Here is an 11,277-nt window from a genome sequence, read left to right on the forward strand (position 1 = left end):
AATTCAATTAAAAAAAAGTATTTTCGTGTTGTGAGAGATGCTATCCTATATGGAAGGAGGCCTGTTCCCAGCAGTGGAACGCATATAGGCTGGTTATTATTTACGTGCAAAGTAACACGAACTAAACCTTATTTAATAAATGAGTGTTGAACAATTAATTTCTTTTTTTACATAAAATCCTAGCGCGTAATTCATGATCGTTGCTTCAAAAGACTTCGACATGGTAACTATGGTAAGTCATATAAAAATGTATTAGGTAATTAATTTGACTTAAAAATAATATTTGTCATTATCTACTTCGAGTTTACATGGTTTACACAATCTTTGTGAAACAGTTTATAGTCAACGAATACTTATAAATTTAAGTGAACATCAAAAACAAATTCATATTTACGAATATACTCATATAACATACCGGTATCATTCACAAAATGTTAAATATGGCGTGAATGACACTACAGGGATCCAATCTACCCTTCATAACATCGGCTGTAAACATACACATGTTTGCCACAATTGTTATTAAATTCCTTTACAGAATCAATAAACAAATGAAAGAGCACACGTCTTCAAAATTCATCATTTTACTTTCATTCGGGGATTATGCGCGTTTGGAAGTCCGCGGCCATCTGTACTATAAGTTGGTATATTAAACTTTATGTTAATAAAACAATTATACATTCAGAAGACAAATTAAATTCATTTATTTTATGATCTATTAAAAGTGATTTTAGATTAGCCAGTTTAAAAATTCGTGTTTTGACCGTAAGCTTATGAGACATTGACGAATATCGATGTTATTACAATTTATAATGTTATTCGTCAACTAACACTAGGTATGTGAGCGTATACAGTATGTATATTGTTTTATATATGTTGTTATGTCGCAGTATGTGTGCGTACGACGTTGTGCGTGATCCGGGACTTCTCAATTTGCCACGACGACTTCAGTTCGGATCCCGCTGATGGCGTGCTGAAGGAACACACCTTCACCTGGCTTGGATTCATGCAATACATACACGGTATGAACCATTTTAATGACAACAATAATCACATATTATAAAGCAAAGTCGCTCCCGCCGACTTTCACTAAGCATGCTTAAATCTTAAAAATTGATGCCTCTATTACTACATAAAGCGATTCAAGAGATTTTTCTAAGTGTAATTAAATACATGTATTTTTTATTAATTGAAGTGAAGCTTATTTATCGACGTTGGAAAAAAAATAATGTTTCCAGAACACGCCATGTTTTTCCTGTTTGTATAATTTCATTTAATTTAAATTTATTTAACCAATTTCTGTAGAGTTGTACAGTAAATCATTTTTTGAAAATAAGGTCATAAAGAAGTCTCACTTCGTACGTGTGTTCAAAAGTAAACGCACTCGTTTTTTTGTTTCAGTGACAACAACTCTCCCGCACCACAGTAAGGCCCCACGAGTTGTCCTTGTCCACAAGCAGTTTGTCATTGGGACAGCTACTGATCTACTGCATCTTCCCAAGAATTACAGACTGTACGTATATTTAGACTCAGAACTGTTGTTGTTCAAGATGCTTAGTATAAAATGTTGTTTTCTACCATCTGACACAACTCAGCTCACCCTTGTATAACATAAGGGAAAAAGGTATTATTTTGTTTGTACATACCTTGTGTTGATCCTAAGCACTAGATATCCATAAAATAATTAGAACTCATTTCAAATCGATTCACATCCCATCACAGTTTATCAATATTTTTCTGATAAAAGTCTCCATGTAATTTTGTAGGTACTAGTAAAAAGCATGTACTTACGTCTGTCTGCAGTTCACCTTATCACAGTAACGTCAAGATACTTAGAAAGGAATCCGTTCAAATCTAAGGTATTTTTCCAGTGGCAATGTTGTCTTTGGAGATTACGAACGAGATGAAGAAGATTGTGGCTTATCACGACAGCAGATTAAGATTGGCAGAAGATGTCCGCGAGCTTATATAGAAATTCCACTACTTGATATAACACCTCATCCAGAATACACAAGGTAACATTTATCATGCAAGGCTAGACATCCAAACATAAGAGAATGGCAAATTAGCTCTAATTGAGTTTCAGCTGCGTAGACCTCTTTCTAATAGAAATTGGTCAATTGAAGTTCTTGTAAATGTACTGTTTGGTCCTGAACTCTCATAGTCCGATATCTATGTGTGAGTAAACCACTCCAATTTAAAAACAAACTTGTATTTCAGGTTTGGCGTTGGCAACAGTTTAGCTCTAGTAAAACTGATTCGACCAATGAAATCACGTAAGTTGACTGACACCATCTTTTAAACCTCCAAACTTAGATCACAAAAGACCTTAAACTTCTTTTAAAATTACTTTACGTAAACTTAAACGTAAAATTAACTTTACGTCCTTCAGAATTTTTAGAATAAACAAATACAGCACAATTTTCCAAGACACGTTATCTCAGATTTATACGATGAGATAAAACCTCTACCTCGTTGTTTTCTGTAGTCATCATAAATACCAATACAATACACGCACATTTTCTTCGATTTTAGAAATCTAGATATAAAAAAAAACACTTAAAGAAATATTTTTTTTTATCTCAGATTACATGGTGCCAGTGTGTCTGCCGACGGTGTCTGAACGCACGAGGAAAAGGAAACATAAAATTGTGTTTCTGGTCGACTACATCAGCAGTATGTTTTAAATCTAAATATTAAAATAGTTAATTAATCTAAACTGTAGGCCAAAATCCATAATTTGTAAAGGGGATTTTGACCTCAAGCACTGAGAAAAATAAGGCATGAATGTGAATATCTTTACTTGACTAGATACTGTCATCGCTTTATTTTGATGGTTTACCATGACTAAGCTGTTGTTGTTGTTTTTCAACTTAGCGAAACTTTTCACAGCTGTCCCAAGAGACTTCGATTCTGAAAGATTAGCCAAGAAAACGCTGAAACTGTACACTCACAGGGATTGCAAAAGGCATCGGATGAGAGGGGTAACATCTATATTTAACAGCCTTATATATTGTTCCTATAAATGTTTAAACATTTCAATATTGCTTAAATATTTTTAGTCCTAGTATTTCTGACCAATTTAGCAGTAAGTTCCAAAATAGTCAATTACTTCTCAAGGACATACTAAAGTGGTTACGTTTATTAATCCTGGGAAGATAACTACTAATCTTCCCAGGATTAATAAACTTTTTTTAATTACTTTATTTAAGTAATTAAATAAAGTCAAAAATCTTATAGAGAACACATTTAATAAATAAACGACTGAAATGACGGCATTTCAGTGGTATATTTAAATCTCAATTATAATGATATAAGTGATAATAAGTGATAACTGCATAAGTGATTCGATCTCAGAATAAGCTATGCTTGACGCGGTTGGTCCGTAGATGGGTGACCATCTTTGTCATAACGAGTGCCTCCGTGTTTCGGAAGGCACGTTAAATTGTGGGTCCCGGCTGTTATTCCTACATCTTTGACAGTCGTTACAGGTAGTCAGAAGCTTGAAAAAGTCTGACAGCCAGTGTAACCAAGGGGTATCGTGTTGCCCAGGTAACTGGGTTAAGGAGGTCAGATAGGCAGTCGCTCCTTGTAAAACATTGGTACTTAGCTGAAACCGGTTGGACTGGTAGCCGACCCTAACATAGTTAGGAAAAGGCTAGGCCAATGAAAAATTAGTTTTTGGTCGCGTTATATTTTTAAACTGTTTATTTTTAAATAAACCAGTATTATTCACCTTTCCTTAAGAACCTATACAAATGGAGTCAAGTATCGCTGTTGTAGCAATTTTGTAAAACATAATGTATTTGTAGAAACTTGGCAGTGAAGGCGTGACCCACGTTCTATGTAGTTCTGGGTGTGGCGTGAGGGCAGGAGCTCCCATCATCAGCCACACGATTGACGGGCCGTACGAGCTCATCGGCGTGGCCGCCGGCGGAGCACCCTGCCACCGACGGTCCATGAGGAGACGGTTAAATACTGAACCACCCCTATACATCGACGTATACCCCTACATCACTTGGATAACAAACGTCATAACTGCACATCATCTACCCAAATCTTACCCACAAAACTTCATGCTAGTTGATGCAGGATCCAGTGAGTATTAAATATTCTCCAACTTTCTGGTAGGCACTAGTGTAATCATTCTGAAAATAATGATTTGGTACATTTAGATCGGATCTAAATAATAAAATTTAGTAAAGCTTTTTACTTAGTCAACAACGTTTCCAGGTATGGGTATTCACAAAGATTATTTAAGAAGGAGAAGAAGGCAGAAGTCGGGCTGGCGAGCCCGTACCTTCATGACCGGGAACTTCTGCTTCAAATCGTTAAAAAAGCAAAAAGGAGCAGCGTTCTTCTATTCAGAGAAGTTTGAAGTGAATGCCGATCCTCCAGCAAAAATGAATATCGTAATGAAGGTATGCATGTAATTAAACAAAACTTACAGTTATGTCAGTAAGACAGCATCATTGGTATCTGAAAAAGTAACTATGAAGATTGCAGTGATCAATGCCTTCTTTATTAAATGTTATGGCATTGTCATTTGAAACACATTCTATATTCCAGAGTGGATAAAAAATGTTTCCTTTTTAATTGTTTACAGATATCTGCTGGTGTGGAATGTACGATAGTCTGCGCTCGTTTGATGATGCCCAATCGTTTGTCGAAGCCAATCATTGCAGGTGTAGGAGGCTACAATATAACAGTGACTTTCGATACCGAATGGTTTCCCTACACTTTTTACTTCTCCTTGGCTCTCGATGGGAAGAACTCGACACTTAGAGACCTTGGAGACTGGCTACTTGAACGTAAACCTGGTTTCTGGTGAATTATACTTTTCAAATATAAAAGGTTCTTTTATTCTCCTTTTGTTTAGCACTGATTGCATTACAAGATTTAGTACCTTACATCTATACATACACACAATAGATTTTCCCACGTTTTTATACACTTTTCTTGTTTGCTAGTCGTTCCGGTTGAATTTTTGCAACTCAATTTTAAAGCACTTCCCAAAAAACAAGAGACTGAAACATACAGGTAGTTTCAAACGCATCTCCAAACAATGAAATTTACAACTTTAAAGACCGCTGGACCGATTGTGATAAAATTTGAATGTTTCTGAAACTTAAAACAAAAATTTCTGATGGAAATTCTTGGTGTTTTAAAGTTTTTCCCCGTGCTATTTAAATCATAAATTTGGAAACAAGGAAACACAAGAAGAAATAAACAGTTATTTTTTTAAAACGATTTTATATGTTAAATTAAAATTTTATACATATACGATTAAATATCAAAATAAATTACAAACGAAAAATTGCAGCCTTTAGTCAATTGACATATCTTAAGGATGACGACAATTTTTTCAGTTCTCTCTTGAGGATTAATACATAATAATGAAAATAAAAACAAACATATATTGATCAAATTACAGTGAATGAAACTTATGCGTGACGACATGATTGTGTACAAATTTTACGATGTGTGTTACGTCAAAGGCCTCGTCTCCTAAACTTTAAAACGGTTTATCATAGTAAATTTTTGAAAAAAAAAAGCAGGAAATGGCAAAAATATGTGTTCTATTATCTAATTGAAAAAAAAATTAAAAAGATTTTTTCTTTTTAGTCGTCACCCTTATTGAATGTCAAAAATAGTTTCTACTACTTTCCAGCGACAAAAAATATTCCTCTTAAAAATATATTTGACTATTGAACAGTCATGCATTTTAACCTTTTCTTCGTGACCTAACTTTTTAGGTTAACGTCTTCGTTCGTCTTGTGCGGATTGGGGGAAAAAGAATGTCACAAGTTTCTTTTTGAACTTCTTCAAGACTGGCTTTATAGACTCTGGATGAATGGGTTTCGGATTGTTCCTTGTGCTGTATAAATCTTTGTACAGCTGCAAATATAACTGTACCACTTTTGTCTGTGATAAGTTTTTCGATGCGGTGAACTTAGCTGCAAACAAATATCAATATTTATATGTGTACTCTAGTTTTTCAGATTATCGATTTTACCAACACAGAAACCCACTTTATTTTTGAGGGTTAGGTCATAAAGCGATACAAAATTCCATCCCACTAATTGGACGTAGGTCTAGTTCGAACCTAGACTATGAAATTAATCTACAATTAACTTTCACATCGAATCGGAAATTGAAAAAAGCATCTTTTACACGTAATATTTGTGAAATGTGAACGTATTAGACATTAAGTTGATTAGAATAAAAAGCATTATTTTGAAGTAAGCAAGAATTTGTTACTAATCTTTCTTAGTATACACGGAATTCACTACATAATACATTTTAATTGTAACTGATTTTTTATTCCTTTTACTGAGCACATCTTTTTCATTTTTACATTGTACAGCATATAATAACCAGTGAACATTCTGATTAAACATTTCGTTGAGTTTTTGCACGAACATTTCATAACTTGAAACTACTGAATGATCGCTATTCTGGCAAATATAATCAAGTTCCTTCGATTAAATACGCTCTTAAAATTTATTGTCAAAATAACTTACCAAGATCTGACGTTCGTTTCACTCTGATACTTCTTTTTCCTCCGTCGAGATTGTAAAAAGCAGCCTTGTCGAAAGGTTTCAGCATGACCAATATCGTGTATTCTTTGTTGTTCGTCTAAAAATAAACCCAACTTCCAGCATAAGTCATGAAGTTTTTTGAAAATGTAGTTAAAGATTACGTTACCCCCTAACAGGGCAGATATAGGGATAGACATATCGTTGATGGTTAAACTAAACAAAAATTGATCGAAAAGTGTTCTTATTTTGTTTCTCCATTCAAATGCTTCCAACTATTGCTGCCGCAATATAACATTGATTATTTGGCTTTAGCCTAATTTTACGGAACCCTCAGTCTCGCGAAAGTGAGTCGCACTTGACCGGTTTTATTTTAACCGACTCCCACACTTAGGATTTTCATCCTTTTTTACGTGGTAGCAGTTTCACAAATATTTTACACACATGCGCAAAGATACCCAGACTCAGAACAATCATTCGTGGATCAAAGAATACTTGTCATACGCAGGGGTCGAACCTTAGACTCGGCTATTCCAACTGTCACAACTTACGTGGACAAAGAACACTGAGACTGAGGCGAAATGCAATGCAATGATATTACCGCATAACCACGAGTTTCTCGTCGATGTTAGCGAATACCGCATTGTGGGTCACACAAATGATCGATGTGATATTGAATTTATAGCAACAGATCTATGCAGGTAGCCTGAGTGCAGGCTTTGACTTCTTCGCCTGACTTTAGTCTCACTTATCATAATGACACACTATATTATCTACATGGTTACAATTACAAAAAAAAACAATAATAAAACCTGCATGTCGTCGATCCTTTTCTCTTCCTCAACTGCTCTTGATGATTGTAAAACAAAACAGGTACTGAAAGATATGAAACTAATAAAAAATAATATAAAAACACTGCAGAACGACATGATTGAGTAAACTAGCCCTTTAACAGTACAAGTAGAAATGAATAGTGAATAACAACCGCTATTGAACTTCGTTATATATTGCTTTATTAATTCAATGTGTTTTTTACGTAAACATTCTATGCTAGGGCTTGCATTTTCTGAATTACTGCATTTTTCTAGGAAAATTCTAACAAGTGCAAAACAAATGATAAAACATTTTTGATTATTCTCTTTTAAGACGTAACAGGTAAAAAGACGTGTGGGAAGACGTGTTTTATTGCGAATAACAATTTGCTATTTATAAGATAATGCGATGAAACTTAATTGTAGCTTAGATTTTATTTCTAGGTACATATAACAGCGTCAATAATATTGAAAATGAACAGCCTAAAATTTTTAAATTACAATCCTGCTTACCTGACACATTTAAAAAAATACTTTTATAGAATTGAAAAGTGACTTTTTTATCTTTCTCTAGGTAGACTTATTATTCCATATACTGAAGTGCAAGCCCTAGTTACTTAACAATGAGAAATGGTTTTCTAAACAACAGAAAGAACAATAGTTTTCTTCGGTAATGAATTTGACTGTTTTTTATTTTATGCCTCAAATCAAGGACATAATACACAACAATTATAAGTAGGTAACAATTAAGGTAATAGAAAGTAACAATTACGTAGTAATGAGAATTGTGGCTAGTGAATAATAATTATCTTGTTTAACTTTTAAAAACTAGACGAAAAACAGAAAATTGCGTTCCTAAATAGTATTTAACTGAACAATAAAAATCAAATACATTTTTAAATGGTTTATTACATTTTTGATACATGTTGTATTCTGCGCACGAGTGTTGAAAGTTCCATGCAATATGTTAGACATTCTGTTTGAAATGTATTTTATGCACTACAATACAATCAGATGAATATGTCGGCTCTCGAAAACAAGTCTTTGATCTCCTATATTTATTGACATTATTGGGTGGGAACGTAACAATCCAAATTATCATTAAAATACTAAATAGTTGAGTTTGCTCTAAGCTGCCTCTACGGACACGGTGTCTTCGTCGGATAGGCCCATAGCGCCATTACCGGCCGAGGGGAAGTTTGATGGAGATTGAGATTCTTGGGGAAAACCATTTGGCGGGAACTGGGGAAAACCAGGGATTTGAGGGAGCTGTGGCAACTGTGGGAAAGAGGGCTGTTCACCTTGCTGAGGACTTTGCGGATATGAAGGGAAGTTGGGGAAAGTGTTGGAAGGAGGGAACTGAGGGGCGGATGGCTGGGCTGGTTCTGGAGCTGGGGACTGAGATGGAGGAGATGGCATGGCTTCAGATTCTGGTTGCCTTGGCTGTTCAGGAGGGAACTCCGCTGAGTCTACAACAGCGGAATCAGCATCTCCAGCTGCGGGCGCTTGAAGGCTGGGAGGAGATGGTTGAGCAGGGCTGGGGTAAGCAGGAGCGCTTGGGAAGGCAGGTGCAATCGGGGCAGATGGGTATGCAGAGCCTAACACTGGAGTAAAAGCGGGCGCTGATGGGTAGTAAACGTTTCCTGCGGGGATGTATGAATGTCCGGCCACTTGGAAGTATCCAGGGTGCAGAGCATGGAAGCTGTTTACTTGCGGCACTTGGATGGCATATTGTGGCTGCGCGGCAAACGGATACGATCCTGGCACCTGAGTAACAGAAAAAAGTCAATGAAATTAAAAATATACTTTTAGCATTTAAGACAGCATAGAATAGGCATTCATTCTTTGACGTGCATGTTACATTTTTTTTATGTGTCGCATCTTTTTAGTAATTATAAAGAGTTCTTCAAGGTTTCGTAGCCAAAGGGTAAAAACTATCAATTAGCCGCTTTCTTTTCGTTTGTCTGTGACCAGGCTCTCTCATGAACTGTGATAGCTAGTTTTATTTTGAACACTTTTTTTTGCACAATTATTTTTCTTAGGACCTTTTGTTCGAAGTGCTGAGTCGGTCCGTTTTTATTTTCTTACTTTAAATCGTTGTTCTGTTGCATGTAGATATGGTACATGTGCGACTACGAATTGGATTCGTAAACTTACCGCGTTAATGTACTGTGTTGTTGAATAGGCAGTTGTTTTGGTGTGTCCTGGGATCACGGTCTTCACAAGTGGTGAGGACACGGCAATGGCGCCCGGCCAGGCTATCGCTGATCCGGCTGCGCAGCCCGCTAACGCGCATAATACTGTTACTACAAACACCTGTAAAGGCACAAAATATTCAATAATGTTTTAAATAGTAGTGGCCTATTACTATGGATTCGCTCTCTGGTCGTCTGTAACGAGCCTGTTAGTTAGTTATCCCTTAACCTCTTGGATATCACCTACATCCAGGAAATTGCTTTTTGATACTCGAAAAGAACTATAATGTAGTTTCCTGTTTACGTAGAGCGAATTTACCTCTGTTCCTACCTGGCGTGGCCTAGGCCTACTAGCATGTTTCTATATTCTACTTTACCACTTTAGTGTCTGGTGTGCAATAAACACACAGTATCCAATTTAATCCATTAAATTTGTTATTATGTGTTTTAGTTAAAACCTTATATTCTTAAACTACTTGTCGTAACAAAAAGTAAATTATACAATGCAAAGTCTAGTCGAAAGCCTCGACTAGACGTATCATCTCATTATTATAAAGCAACAATCATTATTACCATCTTAATCACAGTGCATTAAAAAACAAAAGAAGCACCAAATTCAAAATAAATTAGTCCGCGATTACTTATTCTTCATTTGGCTGTGAGCCAAAACCTATATCGTTTTAAGGAATGTCCTACAAGCGGTGCAATTTACATACACAAGTAATTTTAGTAAACAAGACAACTACAGATATTGAACGTCGTTTACTTTGTATGGAGATCAGCAATTTCTATAACCTATCATTTGAATACTACAACTAAGACCTATGCATATGAAATAAGTTATACGAATGACCACTTTACGTGACCCGAAAATACTTGAATCTTAAATTTTGTTACGTTGTTAACCCGAATTCAGTTGTCCAATTTGTAAGTACCTAGTAGTACATTGTCAGCAATATATTGTTTTAATAGATGGCACTGAGAATATGTGCTTATTACGAGAAGTTTCAAAAGGTATAAAAGAAAAAAAAACACTTTTCGCCAGTAATTCACTGCAATAATCACAAAGTTTACGGATAACTTTATTAAAGACTAAAATGAGAATTTTAAAATTTGATAACACTAACGAATTAGACTACAACCAAGAAACGGAACAGAATCAATAGGCAAACGTGGGACTAAATACATGTTGCCCCATTTTATAAAATAAAAGTTCCTATAAGTGGTATTTAGCAGACAAACTTTACACCTTACAAACGGACAACACAAAAGCTTATCCCATATATTATGTACATATCACTTAAAAACACAACAAGAACACAAGCCGTAGTCACAAAAAGCCACTAGTCACCATATGTATATGTCCAAGGCTAAACGTACCTTCATATTGGCACAAAAGTGATCTCTGTAATACTCGCGTTGATCTCCTGACGACGCTTTTATACATAAGTAGTACCCCGCCCACCAAAGAAAGTCACATACTAGATACGTCTTGCATATCTCAGGCAATTGAAACTCTGTTGTCAGTTTTTAGGGGTCCGTCCCCAATGCGTAAAATCTTAACAATATTATTGAGAGTTCGGTCTCTGTCCCCTGTCACTCCAATCCCTGTCACCAGGCTGTATCTTAGGAACCGTGGTAGTTCACAGTTTTTTATAGTAGCAACAGTTGAATTTTTTTAGCCAATCGATTTATTTTTAAGCTATTTATGCGAAACCCTCAACGCCGCGA

General features: G+C 35.6%; 3 protein-coding genes across 3 annotated transcripts; 1 reads left to right on the forward strand and 2 right to left on the reverse strand.

The window, feature by feature from the left end:
- On the forward strand, positions 1-5,070 carry LOC113502122. The gene is made up of 10 exons (XM_026883500.1): positions 1-640; positions 891-1,022; positions 1,402-1,513; positions 1,872-2,015; positions 2,221-2,276; positions 2,587-2,676; positions 2,893-2,984; positions 3,813-4,098; positions 4,234-4,421; positions 4,607-5,070. The coding sequence occupies exons 1-10, from the start codon at positions 604-606 to the stop codon at positions 4,829-4,831; spliced, it is 1,362 nt and encodes a 453-aa protein (XP_026739301.1). The 5' UTR covers positions 1-603; the 3' UTR covers positions 4,832-5,070.
- Positions 5,071-5,609: 539 nt separating this feature from the next.
- Positions 5,610-7,542, reverse strand: LOC113502024. The gene is made up of 3 exons (XM_026883384.1): positions 7,352-7,542; positions 6,525-6,639; positions 5,610-5,957 (listed from the first exon to the last, which is right to left on the reverse strand). Exons 1-3 carry the CDS (start codon positions 7,466-7,468, stop codon positions 5,758-5,760), a joined length of 432 nt encoding a protein of 143 aa, XP_026739185.1. The 5' UTR covers positions 7,469-7,542; the 3' UTR covers positions 5,610-5,757.
- A 700-nt stretch (positions 7,543-8,242) lies between these two features.
- LOC113502168 (predicted GPI-anchored protein 58) lies at positions 8,243-11,251 on the reverse strand. Its single transcript, XM_026883585.1, has 3 exons — positions 10,927-11,251; positions 9,509-9,667; positions 8,243-9,118 (listed from the first exon to the last, which is right to left on the reverse strand). The coding sequence occupies exons 1-3, from the start codon at positions 10,930-10,932 to the stop codon at positions 8,480-8,482; spliced, it is 804 nt and encodes a 267-aa protein (XP_026739386.1). The 5' UTR covers positions 10,933-11,251; the 3' UTR covers positions 8,243-8,479.
- Between the last annotated feature and the right edge of the window lie 26 nt (positions 11,252-11,277).

The sequence above is a fragment of the Trichoplusia ni genome, chromosome 16 (assembly GCF_003590095.1).
Source record: "Trichoplusia ni isolate ovarian cell line Hi5 chromosome 16, tn1, whole genome shotgun sequence".
In the NCBI taxonomy this organism is placed as follows: Eukaryota; Metazoa; Arthropoda; class Insecta; order Lepidoptera; family Noctuidae; genus Trichoplusia; species Trichoplusia ni.